The sequence below is a fragment of the Gracilinanus agilis genome, chromosome 5 (genome assembly GCF_016433145.1).
Source record: "Gracilinanus agilis isolate LMUSP501 chromosome 5, AgileGrace, whole genome shotgun sequence".
Taxonomy (NCBI): domain Eukaryota; kingdom Metazoa; phylum Chordata; class Mammalia; order Didelphimorphia; family Didelphidae; genus Gracilinanus; species Gracilinanus agilis.
The window spans coordinates 222641695-222665733 of NC_058134.1; the positions used below are offsets into that span (position 1 = coordinate 222641695).

At 43.2% G+C, this 24039-nt stretch overlaps 1 protein-coding gene across 1 annotated transcript in view; it reads left to right on the forward strand.

The window, feature by feature from the left end:
• The first annotated feature begins 268 nt into the window (after nt 1-268).
• PRDM4 (PR/SET domain 4) overlaps nt 269-24039 on the forward strand; it is an 83895-nt gene continuing 60124 nt past the window's right edge. The window contains exons 1-7 of the mRNA XM_044679133.1: nt 269-601; nt 6630-6763; nt 8824-9009; nt 9991-10788; nt 16088-16237; nt 17420-17538; nt 19301-19386. Coding sequence (XP_044535068.1) covers nt 591-601; nt 6630-6763; nt 8824-9009; nt 9991-10788; nt 16088-16237; nt 17420-17538; nt 19301-19386 — 1484 coding nt within the window. The 5' untranslated portion in view covers nt 269-590. The remainder of the gene's footprint in view (nt 602-6629; nt 6764-8823; nt 9010-9990; nt 10789-16087; nt 16238-17419; nt 17539-19300; nt 19387-24039) is intronic.

The window sequence follows — 24039 nt, forward strand, 5'->3', positions numbered from 1 at the left end:
CGCGCTCGCGGGCAGAGGGAGGGGAGGTGCCCGGTCGCTGGGGGATGGGGGATGGGCGACACCTGGTACGCGTGCGCACAGGCGGGGGGCGGAGTGAGCGAGTGTAACGAGGGGGCGGGGTGAGCGGGTGTAACGAGGGGGCGGGGTTTCCACCAGCGGTCCGCGGCCGGGGAACAAAGCGGAACTGGCGCTGGCGCTCCTCCCACGCCACTCGTCTGCGCGTGCGCGATGGGTAGGGCGGGCTCCGAGGCCCGGGGTTCCCTGGGAGGGCGTGAGGATGAGCATTGGCTGCGCGCGCCTTCGCTGCGCATGCGCCCTCGCGGCTCCTCCCCCGGCGGGGGCCGGAGGATGCGCGTGCAAAGTTAGGCTCAAAAAAAAAAAAAGAGGGGTGTGCAGGGGGAGGGCCGGGGGTCGCGGGGGCGGGGTCGGCGTCGCTCAGGCGCTGCCTTCTCCCTCCCGCAGGATCCAGCCTCAGGCTCCCCCGCCGAGCCCCGGGATGCGCTATAGGAGACCCCCGGAAGACTAAGCGCCCCTCTCCCGGGGGGCTGACCCTCCCCGCGACCCTGGGGCTGACACCTGGCTTGGAGCCGATGCATCCCAGGTGAGCTGTGACCCCGCCCCCCCGCGGGCATTTCTTCCTCCCCCCCAGGATGCAGAGGGTCGGGCGCGGGCAACCCCTTGAGCCTTTGTCTGGGCTCCCTCCCTGGGGCCCCTTCTCCCGGTTCTGGACGACCCCAACACTGCGACCCTAGCTGGCTCCCACCTTTCCGAGGTGGACAAGGGGAACCTGGCCCAGGTCACTCCGGCACACCTGGTGAGTCAGGCCTTGGGAACCTCCGGATTGCACTGCCCCCTTTAAGAGCTGCAAGTTGAAATATGGGGTACCTTTCCCTGAACCCCGTTGCATTTAACTTATACTTTTAACCTTTTTCTTCTGATTCCATGGAGCATTGTTTTCACTCCTTTTTAATTTCTTCCTAAAATTCTCCCCATTGCATAATTTTTCATTCTTTTAATCACCCCCCCCACACACACACACACACTTTTTCAGCTAAATTTAGATCTTGGTGTTTCCATCTTGAATTTTTGTTGTTACCATATGGCATAACTTTCCACTTCACCATGCAGCAGTCAAGAAAGTGGTGGTGTGAACACTTCATGATGTTGTGCTAAGCTTTCACCGTAGTTCAGAGGGTTAGGTCCTACAAGTTTCAGCTTTTATACCTGCCGAGTCTTACCAGAGTTGTCTTTGAGGGAGGCTAGGTGAAGTAGTGCAGCAGCCCCACATAAGAAAAACACATATTAACATTGGGCTTTTTTGTATCTATTTATTGGGTTAATTTTTCAATTACATTTTGTTAAACCCTTCCTTTCTGTTTTAGAATCAAGACTGTATGGGTTCCAAGGCAGAAAAACAGTAAGGGCCAGGCAATGTGGGGGTTAAGTGACTTGCCCAGGGTCACACAGCTAGGAAGTATCTGAAGCCAGAATTGAAGGAAAGACCTCCTTTCTCTAGGTCTGGCCAATTACATTTTAATTTGGTTGCTTGCTTATATTTGCTTTTTTGCAGTTCAGTGGATAAGAGTTCTGGGCATGGGGTTAGTAGTGGAGGCTCAAGTTTTGCCTGTCACCTACCAGCCAGGTTACTCTGGATCAGTTACTGATCCACTCTTTGCCTTGGTTCCTCATCTGCAGCCTTCCCACTGTGGACCTATGATCCTATGATATAAAGTAAATTTGGAAATTGGGAAAGATTGTTTTGGACTAAACCTGCATTCATTGGTCTGATTCCCAGTGAGACTCTTTGCCAATGCAGATTGGCACCTGAACCATGGGTGTCAGAGAAGGGATTTGAACCTGGGTCTCTCTGACTGTAAGGCTGACTCGAGTAATTATATTGCCCCTCTTGAGGGAAGACAGCAAATTATTTATTCACAGATATATTTGTTAAAAACTCTCCTTAATTTTGCCAAGTAGGGAGTGATGAAGTTGGTAGTTTGCAATTGCTATTTTGTTTGTAAAGGAAAGGCTAGAGGTTTAAGAACAAGCCTCTCTAGCTTGATCAGAGGCAGGATGTGTGGGAAGGGGAAGGAATGATGAGCTCATTTGAAGATGAGTAAAGAAGACAAAAAGAGTATCTGAGGTTATGGTGATGGTCACATCTACCTAGGGCAGCGATTGAACAGGTTTGGGACTGGAACAGAATGGAGAGCTGGAAGGCACATGTAAGATAGAGAATGTGAGATGAATTCCTTGCTTCATAGATGAAGACGCTGAGGAAATTTATGTGTATAAAATTCTTGCCCTTGGTTTGAGCTGCCAGAGAACAGTTGTCCCATTTTAGCAAGTCATCCAAAACAGCATCTGCTAAGCCATCCCTGCTTCCCCATTAAGCCCTGGTCTGAGAGCGCCTGGGAGTCCATGCACTATTTCCATTTTTGCCTGAAAGTCAGCCAGCTACCCTGTAGTCCACTCTTCCTTTAGGAGTGTGTTTTCATGACAGAAGTTGTTGCTGAGGTCTTTAACTATGATCACCCTAACAAAGAGGCCACAGCCATATTTACCTCAGGAGCCTTAATTGCATTAGTCATATTGGTTTTATTGTAGTGTTGTTGATGTAACATCCTCCAGAGAAAGCTTGACACTATGAATGGTCTACTTTAACAAAAGTTCCAGAAGTTAAAATTAGGGTGGCTTTTCCATACCTTATTTTATATATATATATATATATATATTTTTTTTTTTTTTTGGTGGAGAGATTTTTATATCCCAGCATGGGATACAGTGTAGCATAGAACCTGTCCAACCAATGCAGCATCATAATGATAGCATTTATATAGCAACTACTATGTGCCAAGAACTCTAACCTGCCTCTCATATGAGCTGAGTCCTGTGCTAAGCCCCTTGGTGATTCGTTTATTTATTGTATTTATTTAATTAATTCATTTAGAATATTTTTCTATGGTTACGTGATTCATGTTCTTTCCCCCACCTTCCTCCCTTCCCCCTCCCCCCTCCCGGAGCCAATGAGCAATTCCACTGGGTTTTACATATAACATTGTTCAAAACCTATTTCTATATTATTACCATTTGCAGTAGAGTGTTCATTTAAAGTCATCATCCCCAATTATGTCTCCATTGACCCATGTGATCAAGCAGTTGTTTTTCTTCTGTGTTTCTGCTCCCACAGTTCTTCCTCTGAATGTGGCTAGCATTCTTTCTCTTAAGTCCCTCAGAATTGTCCCATATCACTGCATTGCTGCTAGTACAGAAGTCCATTACATACATTGTGCCACAGTGTATCCATCTCTGTGTATGAGGTTCTCCTGGCTCTGCTCCTTTCACTCTGCATCAATTCCTGGAGGTCTTTCCAGTTCACATGGAATTCCTCCAGTTCATTATTCCTTTTAGCACAATAGTATTCCATCACCAACAGATACCACAATTTGTCCTCTTGGTGATTCTAAAAAGATGACTAGCATGTGGCCTCTGAGCTCCTGGAACCTACATGGATAACAATAATATAAAATGAAAGGAGACTGCCTTACAGTCAAAAAGACTTGGGCTCAAGTCCCTTCTCTGACACCTCCTGGATATATGTGGTACCGGGCATTGGCAAAGAGAGTCTTCTCACTGGAAGTCAGACCAATGAATGCAGGGCTAGGATGGGGAAAGGCATGTCACAGGCTAGAAATGAATGGTGTGAAAGGGACAGAGGAAAATGGGGGTGAGAGAGTAGGGGTTTCCAGTTTTACTGCAGTGTACAGTTCACAAGTGGGGAATGGTTGTTGTAGCACGGGAGAAAATTGGAAAGAAAGGGGAGCCCCAGATGGTAGAGGCCAGTGATGGTTAAACTTTTTACAGAGGGGGCCAAAAGAAAGGAAATGCTCATCTGTCAGTCTGTTTCTAAGGCAACTCTTTCGAAGTTTCATTGTATCATATCCTATTCATTGTACTCGTCAGATTAGGAATGATGTCTTGAGGCCAGATAGAATATTTCAGGGGGCGGCATCTGACCCATCACTGGTAGAGGCCCTTGAATGCCGTGTTAAAGAGACAGAGGAAGAGCCAGAAGTAATATGGAGATGGGAGTGGATGACTGGCTAGCTCAGCAGTAGGCCTGGATCTTGACAAAAGCATTAGGAATTGTATGTTTGGGATAGGTGGGAGGAAGAAAGCAGATTCATTATTGACCCGTTCAGGTTTTAGGACATACAAGAGTAATGGGTGTGTGGGTCTCATGAAGCCTTGGGATTTTGTTATCCGAGCTTGTCTGTTAGAGGGATAGAGTTTGCACTGATTTTATAGTTTATTGCCTGGTCCAAGGGCACACTTTTTAAAAAAAAAATTTTGTTTTATTTTTTCTCAATTAATGTAAACAAAATTTTTTTACACTTAAAAAAATTCCAAGTCCCAAATTCTCTCTATTCCTTCCTACCATGCTTCTTGAGAAGATAAGCAATTTGTTATAGATTATCTATTTTCATTTCAGAGCATGTCCATATAAATATAAACTAAATTGTAAAAGAAAACATAGAGCAACTCCCTTGCCCCCAAGAATAACAAAGAATTAAAAAGTGTGCTTCAGTCTGTGTTCAGACTCCCTCAGTTCTTTCTTTGGAGATAGAGAGCTTTTTTCATCTTAAGTCCTTTGGAATTGCCCAAGATCATTGTATTGCTAAGAGTAGCCAAGTTTTTCACAGTTGATCATCATCCAGTATTGCTGTTCAGAGTATATGATGTCCTGGTTTTGCTCACTTCACTCTTCATTAGTTCATATAAATCTTCCCAAGTTTTTCTGACAGCATCCTGCTTGTAATTTATTATATCACAATAATATACCATGACTTGTTCAGCCATTCCCAAAGTCATGGGCATCCCCTCAATTTCTAGTTCTTTGCCACCACAAAAAGAGCTGTTCTCAATATTTCTGTACATAAGGGTCTCTTTGGATTCAGACTTAGTAGTAGTATTGCTGAGTCAAAGGGTATGTCCAGTTTGATAACCCCAAGGGCACACATTTATGACTAGGTGAAGTCTGTGACTTTGGAATGCTGTGAAGTTAATTGGCTTATGAATATTAAAATAGTTTACCTACCACAATATGATTACATCACTCCTTTCTTTGGCTGCTCCAAGTACTGTGAGATGTATAGAAGGGAAAAGTTCATGTTCTGTAAGAGGTGTTTTGTTTGGATAATTTTAGCCTGTTGATTTCTAAAACAAAATCTTATATGGGGTTACCTAGGTTTACCTGGGACACCAAGTTTTGTGTGTGCTTGGAAGAGGAGGCAGGATCATTGTGACTTCCAGTGGCTCAGAGAATCTCTTATGCTAGTGAGCTTCTCTTGATTTCTGCTGGTGCTAATGTATACAAGATATTAGCTAGCAATTAGTTTCTTTTTCCTTCCTCCTTCCCCTCCTTTGTAAGAACTCTTCAAGGGCTAGGCAAATGGGGTTGTGACTTGCCCAAGGTCATAGTAGAAAGTGAACGAGGCCAGTCTCAAACCTAGGACCTCCCATTTTCAGGCCAATCACCTAGCTACCTTTAGAGATCGGTTTTTAGTCAGAAGTAATATCATTGGTGGTAACCTTTTAGTGTTCCCTGATCCACAGCAGCACCACCATTAATTACAGGGAAATATTTTCTTAATTGATTGTGTGAAATGGATGGGTTAGATTGTCTAGAGTGGTGTAGGCGTATGGACCAAAAATCTTTTGAAGCATTATGTTAGAGGAAAGTTTTTTTCTTTAATAGAGGTGATGAGATATAAGTAGTACCTGACAGCTAGGGCCTGCAAGTCCTTTACTGTCATTCTCTCTCTAGAGCCTTGTGACAGCCCTGACAAGGTAGACCCCATCAGTGTTATTGTCACTCTTCACATTTTATAGATGAAAAAGTTGAGGACAACCCCCCCCCCCAAAAAAAAAGGGAAGGGACTCTCTCCTGACCATCCCATGGGATTTCAGCACTATCTCCTCTCTGCTTCTCTGCCTCTCTCTAATACAGATCTTAAAGTCAATTCTTGTGCATAGCCAGATCACTGCTGGACAACGTTAAGGCTCGCAATTTCCTGTTCCTCCCCCGATGTGAGTGAAGAGCACTGATGGAGGCCCTGCAGGCAGGTTTGAAAACAAGCACTTGACAGTTTGGTTGTTTTATCTTTACTTAAACCCATCTGTAAAACTTATGGTTTAGCTGAACAGAGAAGCCAGTTTCAGAAAGACATGGAAATGGGGCTGCTAGGATAGAGAACCAGGCTGGAGACAGGAGATCCTGGGTTCAAATATGACCTCAGATTCTTCTTAGCCCAGCAACCTGGGCAAATCAAATAACTCCAGTTGTCTAGTCCTTAAAACTCTTCTGTCTTGAAACTGATACTTAGTGTTTATTCTAAGACAGAACATGAGGGTTTAAAAAAGAAAGAAAGGTATGGAAACCATAAGTGAAAAGCTGTGGATGACTTTTTTCTCCTTGTCATGCAGGGCCGGCAGCCTGTGGGCTTAGCGATGTCCGATTCCAATTGAGCCATGTTAGGTGCTACACTGAAGGACCCCTCTTTGCTCTGGGGCATCCTTCCCGAGGCCAACAGCGATTCAGCTGACCACTGTTTGCCGCTCTTTCCTAGAATGAATGAGATGAACCTGAGTCCTGTGGGGATGGAGCAGCTGGCTTCATCCTCTGTAAGCAATGCCTTGCCAGTCTCAGGAAGTCACCTTGGCCTGGCTGCCTCACCTACTCACAATGCCATCCCTGCCCCAGGTGAGTGGTGGAGCTCTGCCCGATGAGGAGATTGTGCTGACACGGAACTCTGTTCTCCATCAGTTTCTAGGTGGTTCCTTGAACCCAAAGGGGCATGGTGGTTGGATGGCAAACACTGGCATTATGCTCTGATAGCCAAGGAAGCAGGAGTACACTTCCAGGAAGTGGAGGAGAAGTGATTTTCCTGCCCAGGACAAGAGCTGTCTGACTGTAGTCCTGGGATTGGTGTGGTCAGGAGGGTGGGAAAGAGGAATTCCCTTCCCTTCTTTCCATGACAGCCTTGCTCTCAACAGCTTCTCCTGGCATCTTCTGGTGAGGGAAGCTTCTCTCCACCCCTTCCTCCTGACCATAGTGCCCAGATGTGCTTGCCCAAGAAGAGATCATGAGTATGGGTGACGTGTAAATCTCTCCACTTCCTTGAAGACTTGGCTATAAATCAGCCTCCTCCACAATTATCAGAATCCAGCTCACATCAGGCAAAACACCTTTTCATTTCTGCTGTGCCGCAGAAACAAGCCAGGGGCTGCCTGACATCTCAGCTGCCAGAACAGACAGTCTTGCTTCTGAGGCTTTCCAATGCTCCCCTCCACGGGATGCTCATGGTTGGAGATGGGACTCCTCTCTTAAGCCTATGTTAAGCAACACAAGCTCCAGGGCAGCCTCCAGCGTCAGGATTCTGTTCCAGAATTCTTTGACTGGACAAGCCTCTCTGTGTCTAAGGCACTGTCTTTATGCCCAGTGAGAAAAAACATTCACCATTGCTGGAGTCAGAGGACTTGAGGTCAAATCCTGCTTCTCATGCTCACCTCTGTGACCTTGGACAAGTCCCATCCCCTCCTGGGCCTTAGGTTCCCCTTGTTGTGGAATGAAGGGGCTGGGCTATATAGTCTCTAAGGCCCTTCGGTGGATCAAGTTTTAATTTTAAGATTTTTAATCACATTATGTGGACACTCACCATTTACTTGTTATCTGAATTATCTTTGAATAACTGGTTTATGGGAGCTTAAGCAGCATAAAAATCCTCATGATCATTTTGACTTTTACTAGTTATTGTATAATCAGTCAAAGTAGAAAAAACTTAGGAGCTGCTAGGTGGCTCAATGGATAGAATGTCAGGCCTGGAGACAGAAAGATCTGTGTTTAAATCTAACCTCAGGCACTTCTTAGCTGTGTGACCTTCAATAAGTCACTTAACTCCTATTGCCTAGTCATTACTATTTTTCTGCCTTAGAACCAATACTTAGTATTTATTCTAAGACAGAAAAGGTAAGGGTTTTTTAAAAAACCAAAAAAATGTAGTTAGACCATTAATTGCAGAACTAGAATTTAGATTTACTTCTTATTTTATTTTATTTTATTTTATTTTATATTTTGCCTGATGACCTCAAAGCCAGGAAGGCCTAGGTATAAGTCCCACCCAAGGACACATGTAGATTGAAGGATCCTGGGCAAGTCATGTCACCCCCTCACTGCTCAGAGTGACTCTGCCTGAAGTGAAGAGAAGGTGCTGACCTGGTTTAGGAGGTAGCTCCATACACTCAGCATTTACAGGTCCAGTCCCTAAATCTAGTTTTGAGAATATCTTTTATTGATGCCTATGGTCTCTATCCTAGTCATTTCCCCTGCCCTCCAAATAAAATCTTAGCTACAAAGAAAATGGTGGTGCCACAACATCCATATAAAGACCTGGTTTGATCTTGCATCCAGGGCTCTACCCCAGGAGTCCCCACCTTTCTCTTAGGCAGGAGGAAGTACATTTTGTTATTTCTTCTCCAGGTAAATGGAATTTTTATGTGTGGAAAGCAACCTCTGAGAATTTTAACAAATATTTTCCAAAAAGATATCTTGTATGATCATCTACTAAGTATTGGTTCCAAGTCAAGAAGAGTGGTAAGGGCTAGGCAATGGGGGTTAAGTGACTTGCCCAGCTAGGAAGTATCTGAGGTCAAATTTGAACCCAGGATGCCCAACTCTAGGCCTGGCTCTTAATCCGATGAGCTACCCAGCTGCCCCCTGTTTTCATTAGCTTTTAAAGGAAACTTCTCACCTTTTTTCCCCAGGCCTGCCAGTTGCAATTCCAAACCTTGGGCCCTCCTTAAGCTCTCTGCCTTCTGCCTTGTCTCTAATGCTCCCAATGGGTATTGGAGATCGGGGAGTGATGTGTGGGATACCAGAGAGGAACTACCCTCTCCCGCCCCCACCATACCCGCACCTGGAAAGCAGCTACTTCAGGCATATTCTACCTGGTGAGTCTGCCCCCTCCCCCCCTCCAGGGAGAATCTTTATGTCTTCAGAAAGGCTCCATTTTGCTTATCTAATCATCTCTAACACTTTCACTTTATTCAGTTTTTTACTACGAAGGCCTCAGAGACCTGCCCTCCATAAATTTGTTTTTAAATAATATTTTGATCCCTGTATTTCAGTATAATTGATTTCCTTTATGATTCTGTGAATTTTATTCTGTGCATTTAAAAACATGATTCTGAGAAGAGGGTAGGCTTCACCAGACTGACTGCAAGGAGTCCAGGATACTCCAGTGGTGAAGAACCCCTGGTTTCCCAGCAAAAAGCATCACACCCTTGGGTGCCAGGCATGTACTTTGGCCTGTGTCTCTGACAGCAGTTTGGGTGAGCAGCCCCGAGCCAAGGAGTGCAGAGCCTCTCTCTTACCCCCTGCCATTCTTGTGTCGGTTTTGGGCTGGTTTTATAATTTGGGAATGTCTTTTGCTAAATATTTGGCCTGCTGTGGGGACCTTGTGTTCAGGGAGGCCGAAGGAGGCCTGGCTGCTCATGGGTATAAAAATACTTTTCTCTGAACCTCTGTTATTTCAATGGGTCAGTCAGCCAACATTTATCAAGCATTTAGTGTGTAGGAGGCCCCCAGCTGGAAGCTCTGTCCCTTCAGAGTGATGTCCCTTATCACAGCCCAGCATGGCAGGGAAAGGGTTAGCAAAATACACCGTGAGGCCAGCCAGAGCGGCGGTGATTAGGGCAGTTTTAGTCTACTTTAATTCTCACTTCTCAGCAAAAGACCCCACAGAGACAGGCTGCCATTTCTATTTACATGAATCCTTGAAAAGCACGCTTATTTTTATTAAATGGGAAAACATCCTCCGGCTGCTGGGAGGAAGGCTCGGAGCCCGTGAGTGCTGTGGGCCTGCCCCTGCCCAGGTACCGCGTGGGGAGCGTGCGTGGTCGGGTCCTCATCCGCTCTCTCTCTTCCATCAGGCATCTTGTCTTATTTGGCTGACAGACCTCCTCCGCAGTACATCCACCCAAACTCCATCAGTGTGGACAACAACCCTGCGCTGGCCGTCTCCAACAACCCTTCCGCGTTAGACCCCTATCAGCCCGGCGGCAATGTGGGCCTGGAGCCGGGCATCGTCCCCATGGACTCCCGTGCGGTCAGCGGCCACGGCGCCCAGAGCCTCCATTCTGGAGACACCCATGAGGTGGCCCTGGACACCGCCATCACCATGGAGAGCGTCTCCAGGGTGACCAGCCCCATCTCCACCGACGGCATGGCTGCGGAAGAGCTGACCATGGAGGGGGTGGCAGGGGAGCACTCGCAGATGCCCAATGGTTCCCGAAGCCACGAGCCTCTGTCCGTGGACTCGGTGGGCAGCAATCTGGCGGCAGACGCCGTGGGGCACGGGGCGGTGCTCCCTCTGCACGGGAATGGCCTGGAGCTCCCCGTGGTCATGGAGACCGATCACATAGCCGGCCGGGTTGGCGGGATGCCCGACAGCACCCTCGGCGACTCCATGCACACTGTGGCCATGAGCACCAACTCCGTGAGCGTGGCCCTCTCTACCTCACACAGCCTTGCCTCCCTCGAGTCTGTCTCCTTGCACGAAGTGGGCCTCAGCCTCGAACCCGTGGCTGTGTCCTCCATCACCCAGGAGGTCGCTATGGGCTCTGGCCACGTCGACGTAGCTTCGGACAACCTCTCGTTTGTGCCGCCGCCCCTGCAGATGGAAGATTCCAACTCCAACAAGGAGAATATGGCGACCTTGTTTACCATCTGTGAGTGTGCCCGCGGGGGTGGGGGTGAGCGTCCTTAGCAGTCAGAATGCCTCAGCTTTGGGGGTCGCAGCCCTCCTTCCCCCTCAGAATGCTCAGAGCTCACTGCAGACGTTTCCTTTCTCCTAAGAATGTCTTCTGCCTCTGACACAGAAGCAGAGACCCAAGACGGTTCTGGTCGTTTTACACAGATGCCAGAAGCGCCTCTCGGCCCGCAGTCCCTGTGTCACCTCACTTTTTTGCACAAAAAGAGAAAAGATATCCGAGTTCTACTGTAAAGCCTTAGTGAGGAGAGACTTAGGCTAATGGACTCTCTCAGAGAAGAGCAGGCGCTCCCCTAGGAACCTCCAGGAGGCAGCCAGGGAGCCCGAGCAATGTGATTAAGAGAAGGGAAGGAGAAAGGCGAGGAAGGCAGGCGTGCTGATGCCCCAAACTGCTGGGGACAGTCTAGCGTCTGCTCAGTGTTGGGGGGGAACCTGAGAGACAAGCTCAGGCTCATGATAGCACCTATGAATTCATTCTTGATTTAGGAGAAGAAAAGAAGTCATCTGTCTATTTATATCAGGCCTGATCTTTTCTGAATAGACATTCTATAAATGAGGCAACTGAGGCAGGCAAAGGTGAGGTGACTTGCCTAGGGTCACCCACCTAGTGAGTGTTGGAAGTAGAATTTGAACTTGGGATTCTCTGATTCCAAATCTAGCACAAGAGTTCAAGAGAGAAACTCTTGAATTAGAATGTAAAGAAGTGGCAAGCAGAGAACTTCCAGTAAAGCAAGGATGTTCCTTGGCAATGCAAAAATAAGTCGATTCAGGAAATGAAGAAAAACTGAGGAAGCCTTGCCTGCCCTCACATGGAGCAGGTGGTGGAATGAATGGGAGAAAGGGGAAGAAGCATTTATAGAGTGCCCACTAGATGCCAAGGACTGTGCTAAGCACTTTACAATTATTTTCTTATTTACTCTTCATAACCACCTTGAGACGTAGGTGTATAATTATCCCATTTTACAGGTGGGGATACCAAGGTCAGCAACAGTGAAGCAATTTTGCCCAGGGTCTCACAGGAAGTGTCTGAAGACTTGGGTCTTCCTGAGTCCAGGCTCATCCCTTTGTGCACTGTGGTGCCATGAGTTGGATAGAGATCTGAGTTTGAAGTCAGAAAGGCCTGAGTTCAAATGCTGCCTTTGACATTTAGGCTTTATGATCTGAGGCAAATCACTTTGCCTCTCAGCCTTTAATTTTCTCTACTGTAAAATGAGGATAATAGCACCTACCTATCCTTGTTGTGAGGATAACATTTGTAGAATAATGTTTTATTCTAAAGAGCTCTATCAAAACCAGGTCTTCATTAGTGCCAATAACAAATCCCCAAGAGTGGCCACATCTTTTGAATCCTCACTTCATATTTCCATTGGACTGGAACCAGTCATCGTGTTTTTATAATTATAGCTTCAGAAAGTGTGAAGTCAAACCCACACACCCGCTTCAGGAGATTTCCGTATTCACGTTAGTTGGGGCCTGACTGTAATACTTTGCAAACCATACAACACTATGCTGCTGCTGCTGCTGCTGCTGCTGCTTCTTCTTCTTCATCTTCTTCTTCTTCTTCTTCTTCTTCTTCTTCTTCTTCTTCTTCTTCTTCTTCTTCTTCTTCTTCCTTCTTCCTTCTTCCTTCTTCCTTCTTCCTTCTTCCTTCTTCCTTCTTCCTTCTTCTTCGTCTTCTTCCTCTTCCTCTTCCTCTTCCTCTTCCTCCTCCTCCTCCTCCTCATTATTATTATGATTATGATTATGATTATTATCTGAAACATCAAGGTGCTGAGTTTTAACCTTAAGTTAACCAAGGAGAGTCAGGATTAGGAGAGTGAACCCATGAGGTGCCTGAGTGGGCCATAGGGAGCAAAAGAGAGGGGAGACCCACAGTGGGGGTGTTGAAGGAGGCTGTTTTGTCTGGACCATTGAGTACATAAATGAGGAGTATGGTATGAAATAAGTAGGGCCAGCTGGTGGAGAGCCCTGAATGGCAGGCTAGATGAGCTGTAGGGAGTCACTCATGGGATTAGGGGGAGGGTGTCAATGATATGAGGTGATCCTAATTCATAAATGCAATCAGGTATGTGATTAACAATGGAGAAGGAAAGGAATAAGCATTTCCATAGAGTCTACTCTGTGCTGGGCACTGTGCTAGGTACTTGAAAAATATTTTCTCATTTGAGTCAAATTTGCCTGATAAAAACAATAAAATGCTCCCTTGAGGCTATAGTTCTCAGTGTGGTCTTGGAGTCCCTCCAAGATGCCGTTGAAATTCCAAGGTCAAAACTATTTTCATAATGTTGCAAAGATGTTATTTACCTATTAAAATACCCCTCCCTTGTACAGCTACCTATCTGTGAGGTCAAATTTTTGTCATATACCTCATCCAGAACAACATGTTATGACAGATGGAATGCAGAAGCAGATAGGAGAATCTAACCATCTTCTATTGAGCCAGACATGAAAGAGATTTGCAGAAATATGTAAAACTAGACCACTCTGCCCACTGAATTATTTTATTTTTGGAAAATATTTTTATAAAACTATGTTAAAGGAGGGGGTCTTGGGTCCAAATGTGGCCTCAGACACTTCCTAGCGGGGTGACCCTGGAAGTCACTTAACCCTCATTGCCTAGCCGTTATCACTCTTATGCCTTGAAAACAATACACAGTATTGATTCTAAGATGGAAGATAAAGGTTTAAAAAGACAAACTATATTAAGTTCACATGTAATGGGTATATTATCATCATCATTATTATTTTAAAATGTATCTGTTTTGATCTCTAATATAGTAACTATGGTTAGATATAAGCCATGTTAAAAATAAAAGCAATCTTTGGGATCTTCAATTCTACCCCGTCCCCTGAATCTAATCATCTTTTATTTATTTTAGTATATTAAGAATAATTTTATTTAAATTTTCCTCAGTTAAATGTAAAACCATTTTTAACATTTGGTTTTTATAGTTTTTAAAATAAATTTTCAGTTTCAAATTCCTCCCTCTTTGAGAAGGCAAGTACTTTCATATAGATTACACATGTCCAGTCATACAAGACATATTTCTTTATTATCCATGTTAAAAAAAAAAAAAAGAACAGGAACTCTCCCAAAAAAATCCAAGAAAAATACAGAAAGTAAAAATGTACGGTTTGATCTACATTCAAACTCTCTATCAGTTCTTTCTCTGGAGATGGAGAACATTTTTCATTTGGAATTGTCTTGAATCATTGCATTGCCAAAAAAAGCTAAGGCATTCACAGTTCATTATCATACAATATTGCTATTACTGTGTACAATGTTCTTCTGGTTCTGCTCACTTCTGTTTGTGTCAGTTCATATGTCTTTGCAGGTTTTTCTGAGAGTATCCTATTTGTCTTATATCACAATAGTATTCCATCACAACCATAAACTGTAACTTGTTGAACCATTCCCCCATTGCTGAGCATCCCCTCAATTTTCTAATTCTTTTCCCTCAAATAGAGTTTCTATAAATATTTTTAAACACATGGGATCTTTTCCTCATTTTTTTTTACTCTCTTTGGAATATAGACCTAGTAATGCTATCAGCTGAGTGAAAGAGTATACACAATTTTATAGCCCTTTGAGAATAATTCCAAGTTGCTCTTCAGAATGGTTGGATCCATTCATTGCTCCTCCAATAGTGCATTGATGTCCCATTTTTTCCACATAGCACTCCTCCCCATCCTTTGTTGTTTCTTTTTCTGTCATGTTGACCAATCTGATAGATGTGAGGTGGTTGTTTTAGATATATTAGAGTTGTTTTAATTTGCATTTCCATAGTGACTTAGAGCATTTTTTCATATAACTATAAATAGCTTTGATTTCTGAAAACTTGCCTGTTCATATCTTTTGGACATTGATCAATTGGGGAATGACTTGTATTCTTATAAATTTGACAGAGTTTCTATATAACTGAGAAATGAAGCATTTATGGGTGAAACTTTTAAAAAAAATTTTCCTCAGTTTCCTGCCTTCCTTCTTAGAATAAATATTGTGTATTGGTTCCAAGGTAGAAGAGCAGTAAGGGCTAGGCTGTAGGGGTTAATGGCTAGGACATATCTACGTGTGTAAGGCCTGATTTGAACTCAGGACCTCCTGTCTCTAGGCATGGCTCGTAATCCACTGAGCTACTTAGCTGCCCCTTCCTGCTTTCCTTCTAATCTTGATTGCATTGGTTTTGTTTGTGCAAAACCTTTCTGATTTAATGTAATCAATATTACCCGTTTTATATCCAGTAATGTTCTTTATCTCTTGTTGGGTCATAATTTCCTTCCTTTATCTATTCATCTGACAAAAAACGGTATTAGCCTTTATGGCTAAATCAGGTACCCATTTTGACCTTATCTTGTCAGAAAATTGTGTGAGATTTTGATCTATATCTAGTTTCTACCAAACTGCTTTGCAGTTTCCCCAGCAGTTTTTGTCAAAAGTGTTCCCCAGGGGGCAGATGAGTGGCTCAGCAGATGGAGAGCCAGGCCTAGAGATGGGAGGTCCTGGGTTCAGATCTGGTCTCAGACACATCCCAGCTGTGTGACCCTGGGCAAGTCCCTTAACCCCCATTGCCCAGCCCTGACCACTCTTCTGCCTTGGAACCAATACACAATAATGATTCCAAGATGGAAGATAAGGGTTTAAAGAAAAAAGTGTTCCCCAAAGCTTGAATCTTACTAGATTACTAAGATCATTTACTACTGTGTGTTGTGTATCTAACCTAGTATGCTGATCCACCACTATTTCTTAGCCTGTACCAGATCGTTTTGATGATTACCACTTATACTGTAATTTGAGATCTGATACTGCTAAGCCACTTTCCTTCACTAGTTCTCTTGATATTCTTGATCTTTTGTTCTTCTGGTTGATTTTTGTTGTTATTTTTTCTAGCTTTATAAAATAATTCTTTGGAAGTTTGATTGGTATGGCACTGACTCAGTAAATTAATTTGGGATCCTCAATTTTTAAGAGTGTAAAGGGATCCTTAAGCCAAAAAGATTGAGAACTATTGACCTCAGGTCCGAACACGGAATTTGTTCATTAAATTAGAAGGAAAATTAAGATCTTGTCAGAACCTAGAGAAGGCTATATTACAGTTACATAAGTGTCATTCTTGATATTGTAATCCTGACAAGGTTCACTTTAGTCCTGAGCTCAGGTTTTAGGAAAGTATTGTTTAAAAAAAGGCAGACAATAATCCAGCCTAGTTTTTGGATCTAATGGGACCTTGTTTAAATTGTCTTGTGTTCTCTATCCACAGGGTGCACACTTTGTGACCGAGCTTACCCCTCAGATTGCCCTGACCATGGGCCCGTGACTTTTGTTCCAGACAGCCCAATTGAGAGTCGAGCTAGGCTGTCTCTCCCAAAGCAGCTTATCCTCCGTCAGTCTCTCATGGGGGCAGATGTGGGTAAGAGACCCAAAAACCACAGAATCCCACTTGTGTGCTTCCTCCCTCCTTGTACTAGTTGTAAGGATGTGAGCTGCAAGGAGATCAAGGAGCTTCTACTGAAACTGGTCAAAAAATGAGTTGTTCACTTAAACCTAAACCTAAATTTAGAAGGAATGTCTATGGGTATTAGGGATGGTGGGGATAGTTGTTAGGTGGAACTCAGGTTTAAGTCGTTATGGGAAAACTCACTTTCTCAGAGAAATATCTTATGAATTGGGAATAGAGAGCTCTATCCTGGCTGGGCATTCTGGATTCCCCACCAGGAGGTCAGGAACAAGTTTGTCTTTTAGCCTTAGCATCCTTAGCAGCAACATGGAAATGACCCCATAAATATCCTTGATCACAAGGAGTATTTTGTAGATTAAATGAGTTTTTGAGCAGCATCTTGAGCACCATAGGAAAAAGGAACTGGCAGTTAGAATATATTTACTCCAGTTTCACTTGAATCAGGGAGTATAAGAAATAGATTTGGAATCTGAAAGCATCTGTAGTTCCTTTTTAAGTTCTCTCCAAATCTGCTAAACTTTCTAGAAAAAAGCTGGTAAACCTGAATTATCCACCCAAAGAGCTGGAAGCTCGTCTTTACTTTATACTAAAAATTGATTTATAGCGTGATATCCTTACTTTTTTCTAAACATTAACTCTAGACCATCGTATTCTGAAGAGCAATCAGGTTTCTGGACTCCCAGAATCTAGGAGTCGAGGATGTCTGCTATCCCTTACTCAAATCCCCTAGGAGATCCACTTCATTTTGGGGTCAGATGTTCACCCTTTGTTGAGAGATACTAACAAGACCTAGCCACCTTGTCAGATGTGATAGAAGAGGACCTGAAGTTCCCTGCACATGAGCCTCAGTCCACGTTCCCTGCCCTTTTCTTTCCCCGTGCTTTTGAGAAAGCTTTAAACCAGTGATTCCCAAAGTGGGTGCTACCGTCCCCCTGGTGGGTGCTGCAGCGATCTAGCAGGGCAGTGATGGCCACTGGTGCATTTATCTTTCCTATTAATTGCTATTAAAATTAAAAAAAAATAATTTCCAGGGGGCTAAGTAATATTTTTTCTGGAAAGGGGGCGGTAGGCCTAAAAAGTTTGGGAACCACTGCTTTAAACCATGGATTGTTTGATTTTCCCGGCATCTGATAGGTGTGTGGACTGGAGAAACCATTCCTGTGCGGACTTGCTTTGGGCCCCTCATTGGCCAGCAGAGTCACTCAATGGAAGTAGCAGATTGGACAGACAAGGCAGCAAACCATATCTGGAAGGTTGGTGTGGGTGTGTGTGCACATGAGTTTTCTCTTGCTTTTAAAAATTTGATTATTGGCACCTCCTTCCAGAGCTTCCTGGAAAAGGGAGGGGGAGATGGGACTCTGGATATATGGAGCATGGCATATACAAGTCAGGCTCAGTTGCCTTTTTTCCTCATCCCTCTCTTTTTGGTTATAAGGGATAGCAAGGGAAGAGGGAAATACAAGAAAAAGAAGGTAAAAATAAGAAATAATCCATAAAATTAAGATTTTTTTAAAAATCTTTGTTTTTTTTAAAAAAACAAATTTGATTAGTATTAGTGTTAAAGTAGTATAAAAGGTGGGAAGAAAAAGAGAATTTATCCAGAACTACATTTATACAGTTCTTAATATGTTAAATGTTAGATGGTTTCTTGTATTCTTTTTGCTACTGAGGCTCTGGCAACCAAGTGAGTATTGCAGAGTAAAATTCAGGTGTACAGATGTGGAAAGTAAACAATTTTGGAAAGCTCCTCTGTGGAGCATATTTTATTTCAGTTACTCTATTAATCCGAATAGAGGTTGTCCATGAATCTAGGTAATCACCTGAAAAAAAAGATCCCTTTTTTGGTTGGCAGCAGAAAACATATATTAATAAATATTAATCCCCACCATGGCCTTGTTTTGGAGTCAGAATGAATGCCCATGTATGCAAAGTCTTAATAGAGTTCACGTATGAGGAGTCTGATGCAGACTGAGTCCCTCTCACTTGATTTCTTTTCTTCCCTGTCTTTTCTCATGGCATTCCCAGAATAGACCCTGGCACCACTGCAAACCCTGCTATGGGATATCCCACTCCTACTTCCTTACTTGTCCACTGACACTGAATTCCACATTGCTGCCTATGCTGCTGAGAACAGCAGCCCCAGCACCATCTCTTTACAAGTGGGTGGCAGAAACCGAATAAAGGGAAAAAGAGAAGTCTTTAGGAAGGATTCTTGGAGATCCCTTCCATCACCTGTCTCTTTCAGTTCTCTATAAGCCCCATGGAAGCAGGGAAGGGGGGAGAATTGATGGGCTTGGCAATAAAATCCCTGTCTCATGACAGTGATGCAGTCAGTCACTGGGAGCATGCTCACAGGAAGGGTTCCTCTCCCTTGGCTTGCAGCATCAGCACCAGGGATGTCTGGGTCAGGGCCTTCCAGGGATGGAAGTCATGTGGGAAAGTCAGTGGGAAAGCAGCTGCTGCTGCTGGGGAGATAGGCCAGGCGGGAGCCATACCTGCACTCCTACGGGACATTACCAGCCACCCTGGACTTTTATGCCATCCAGATTTGGTGGAAAAGTTCAGCCTATATTTGCACTCTAGTAGCTCTGGTTGGAATCATTGCAGCCAGTTGTTTTACCTGGGGTCAAATGAAAGTAGGTGTTGAGGCTCTTCCTTCATAGTAATTCATGAGATTATGTAATGGGAGGATCAGAGAGCCCAGATCAGAGGATCTGACAAGGCAGCCAGGTCTGTGCCTGATGTTTGCCACTACTTTCAGACACTGGGCCAAGTGTGTCCTGATGAAGCTTCCAGGCTGGAGGTGGGGGGATGGGTTTCATGCCCCCATTGGAAATCAGTTGGACAGTAAGTACTAGGGTTTACATCCTAGCATTCCCAGTGTAGGAATGGCCCTGCATGCAAGATGCTGCTAACATTCCAGGGGGTCCTTGAGCAGCCCTAGTTACTGATTGATTATCCTTCCTATCCATAACCACATATCTCACCTTTCTTTCTTTTGCCTTCTGTTGGCAGATGTACCACAATGGGGTCCTCGAGTTCTGCATCATTACAACAGACGAAAATGAATGTAATTGGATGATGTTTGTGCGCAAAGCCAGGTGAGAGGCCTGTTGTATGAGGAGATCTGGGGCCACCCTTTGGGTGGCTCTTTGCTCACCACAATATTCCGAGGCCTACAGGATGTGTATCATCCCCTTTTTCAGATGTGAAGACAGAGCTCTGGTTGGAATCTTTATCATTGTAACCAATTGTGTTCCACCAGGGAATTCCTCACATTTTTAAGTTGATTCATGGATTAACTAAATTAGGAGGGGAGGAGACAAGCCTGAGCCTCTTGAGTCCAATTCTAGGATTTTTCCTCTTCTTTCACTATGCTGCACGACCTGAGTAGTAGTTATAGGAGAAATTCACAGAAAAATGTGGGTACATTCATACTTCCAGATAAAGGGGTTACCTCTGCAATTTTCTAACCTGACCATAAGATGTATAAAGAGCAAAAATGATGCTGAGGCTTTGTTTCCTCCAGAGCAAGATGGCATTTTATCAACAGTGACATGTATACTATTAGTGAAACAGGTTGTGCTGGCACCTCAGCAGAAAGCCAGGGGACTGAGCATGATCACTTTGTTAGTTGAGCTGGCAGGAACCAAGAAACTAGGCCGATGGCCTATCTTGATGCCCAGAGACCCAGAGGGAAGGTCCACAGGGTGCGTCTTCCTTCCAATTGGCTGCCAGTACTGGACCTCCCCTCTCCCAAAGGGAAGATAGTGCCTTCAGGTGTGGGTGCTCATGCCATTCTCTGGCTATTAAGGAGTGTTAATTGCTTGATGGGCATCAACTGCCTATTGTAATGTTGGCCAGAAAATGAGAACCGTCCCAAATAGGATTCCATCAGTTTTGCCTTCCTTGTGAAATACAGGTCTGGTTTTGACAAGGAGGCAGAAGGACAGGAGACTCTCTCCCTGGTAAGGAACCCAGCCCAGGCTTTTTCCTCTGTTCACTGGTAAACAGAAGCAAAGGTCCCACTTGGAGGAGCCCAGCCCAAGCTTGGGAGGAGCCAATGGCTTGGGAGCAGGGAGTGATCCCATTACTCTAGGAATTGCCTGGTGAGTCAGACTGAGAAGTAGGCTGTGACAAAATGGGGGAAAGGATAGGTTTCAGATGAATAGGATACAATATACTACTAATATTCCTCATTCCTCCCTTTGATTCATTGAGAGACAGTCTCCTCAGTGAATTACTAGCTGATATGACAATTATAAAATAGCATCCACCTCTTAGAATTGACTCACCAGGATACAAAAGAGGCCCTGGAGGCCCTAAACACTTTGTCAGAGATTGATAATTATGAGGCATCAATGTTTTTAACTAGGATTGGAATAGTGGGGGGCAGTGGAGGGAGGGAGAGAGAGAGACAGACAGATAAATTGCCAGATTGTCGGGAACCATTGAAGCAAAAAACAATGCTGCATGGCGAAGGAGTGAGAAGAAAGGGTGACCATTCGGTTTCTTTCTTAGTAACTCATTCCAATTGTCCATTTCATCAGTTCATCATATCTTGGGACTCAGATGTCATCTCATGCAGCTGTCTAGTTTTTTAAAACATTTCCTAATGTCATCTGGCCACCTCTCCTCTTAGGCATTCTGGAATATGCCTGTTCTCAGAGCAGCTTCTCCTAACAGATTTGTTTCTCCAGTTCACTTGTAGAGATCTTCAGAGGTTTCTGTTAAAATCTTTTGCAAAACAGATCTCAGTACAGTTTAATACAGTCACTTTAATTTGCTTTGTCAGTAACTAGGTCATATGATGAAAATTAGCTCAAACTTTATGATTCTAATCTTATTAACAATAGGGATATATGGAGTACATCAAATTAGGAGCCTATAGACTAAAGAATTTCTGTTTTTCCATTCTCTTTGCTGTGTTCTGATCTTTATTTAAACCAGACGCTGTTAACAATAGGCTAAAGGGAGCATAAGAATCTATGAGCATCTGACTTGTAGAACAAACTCTTCTGGTTAAAGATTTTATGTTTACCAATGCAAACATGTAAGCTAAGGTTAAAAGTGCTTTCTAAATTGGTATTGATTCTATCATTTAACCTTTATAGGCTGGCATTAATTTATTTCACTCTTCACCTTGGATTCAAGCTCCACGAAGGGGAAAAAAACCTTTAGTTTTATTCCCTATAACTGCCCTGTGATATAAGTTAGCAAATTATTATGTTGATATATTTAGGAAATTCAGATAACAACTGAGAAACTGGAACCTAACAAATCTCTTTAAACTGTTGGATTTGTGCAGAGGGAATACAATACAACTGCAGATGTAAAATTATAAATCTAATTTTCATAACTTTTTATTAGAATATGCTCAAGACCTTTGTAGCCTATTAGAATAATTTACATTTGATGTGTATAATCATCTGATCTTATTGCTTTCTCAAAAAAAATTTTTTTACTCCGGCTATTCATTTCAGCTGCCCATTCCCCCCTTAGGAGGATGAGATGCTGCTAAGGATCTAATCCTATACATGAGCACATAGGTAATAACACCCTTTGTAAGTAGATGACTTCTATGCCTAAGTCTAATGGCCACACAAATGAATTTGCTTAAGAGTTGCTTATTTTACTTCAGTGGTTATGAAAGACCTGGAAAAGGATGCATAAATAGATGAATTAATTCTAGATTGTATCAATTGAGTTGTCTAGAATAAAACATGTTCAGTTATGAACCATGTTCAGTGGAAAATAGAAAAGCACACTTGGACCACTATTCTGAAATCCTTTCTAAACATGACGACATATTGAAGATGATTTCTTGCCTAATTTGCTTACATTTCAAAGCATGGTCTATATTACAAGTTTTTTTTTCCAAGAATTTAACCTTATACCTGAATATAATATAATATCTGTTAGTAAGCAGATGGCAAACTTAAGTACTTCTTAATTTCATCGTTCAGGACTTGGGAAGGACTATAACTTCAGGTTAAATCACATAGATCTTATATACTTGCATCTTATTATAGTGACTTAGATGTGTTCCATCCAACATTAGTCTGTTAAATAAAAATTTGACATTGTGTTCATATCTTCTACTGAACACCTGCCATGATTATTGAAATTTGCCATAAAAGGAAAGGACGGACATAGCTATAGTAAGGGGAAAATGCTCCCCCAGCTTTGTGTCAATTCCAGGCAAAAGTCATAGAGTCAGCCAGTTGTATTGACAGAATATCACAGCCATACTTAGAATTAGCCAAGGGGGAAAATTATTTTGTTCAGGAGGAAATATTACACAGAGGAATCAGTCGGGAGAGTCCTACTACAACAAAAGTTGCCCTCCTAAAACAGAAATCTGCCTGTAGCAGCACTCCCTTTGGGCTGCTGGCATCAGAGGTCATTGGCTCAATGACATTTCCCAATGATCATACCTGGAATCAGACTCAGAATGATACCAATTACAGACCCGTGAGATTTAACCTGAAGTGGCAAGTTTCATTAATCATAGCTTAGGGCTGGATTCAGTTATTGCTCTCATATTGTTGAGAATAAGAATTGTATATTGACCTCTTAACTAAGTCACTCAGATTGGAGTGTGTTACAACTACATTGATTTAAGATGTAATGTCAAAATATACCATCCCAGGAAACAGTTCATAAATTCCATAATCACAAATCGTCAAATCATCTCTTCTTTTGCTATTATAAACTTGGTAAAAGAGTGTTAGTAAGACGAGAAGGGATCACATTTTCTCAGTAATTGTGTTTTAGAATTTCCCGATATTTGGGGGAGCTTTAAAGTAGCAGTCTTTCTAGGCAGAACAGTAAGTCACAGGACAGGTGAAAGGGTTAAAGGGCTGAATCAGAATGCTTGGGGCTACCAAAAAAAAAAAACAAAAAAAAACCAAGCGTTGGGACTAAAGGACACTTTTTAAATTCACATGGCTTTAATACAGCTAACTAAATGTAGAAGGAACTTGCTTAATGTGAGCTGATTGGCAAACTTTCCCATTCTATTTGTTGTGAAGTTAATACTGAATCTCACAGCTCTCAGATTTAAGCATGACAAGACCTTATACCATATCACCAGCAGAGCTGAAACAAACTTGCAAATCTCAAATATCTTATGGGACAAAACAAGGAAGATATCTTTGAAATCATTATTATAATCCTAATGAAATACTTAACAAAGCAGTTAGTGGCTTTTCGACAGTTCCTTAACACCTGAGTTTATAACCTAACAGTATCCATATTACAAGTGAAACCATTTTTTTCCTAGTGTTAGTGTTACCAGGTTTCAAATGAGGCTTTACAAGTTTAGGTTTGCAGCTGTTTTTATTTGGTTAGCTCAAAGCTAAATATTATAAGCCATTACTGTTAACATTTCTCACTGATATTCTGTGTGGAGGACGGGTGGGGTAATAGGATTTTGTTGGTCCAGGCAAAAGGCCCTGAAGAATCAGGTCAAACTCTAACCCCTGTCAGACCACCCACCTCCCCTTTTTTTTCACTTAAGCCAAAATCCTTGAGAATTCTTACAGAACGTAAAGAGACTTAATACAATGATTTCTAATCTGCAGGTCATAAAGAAACACTTTTAGGGTATCATATAATTTTGTTGTTGTTCAGTCCAATTTTTCATGACCCATGGACCATTAAAAGGACACTAAAGTGGTTTGTCATTTCCTTCTCCAATGGATTCTGTGGCTCTTTTTGTCAGGCAGTCAGAAGTTAAGTGACTTGTCCAG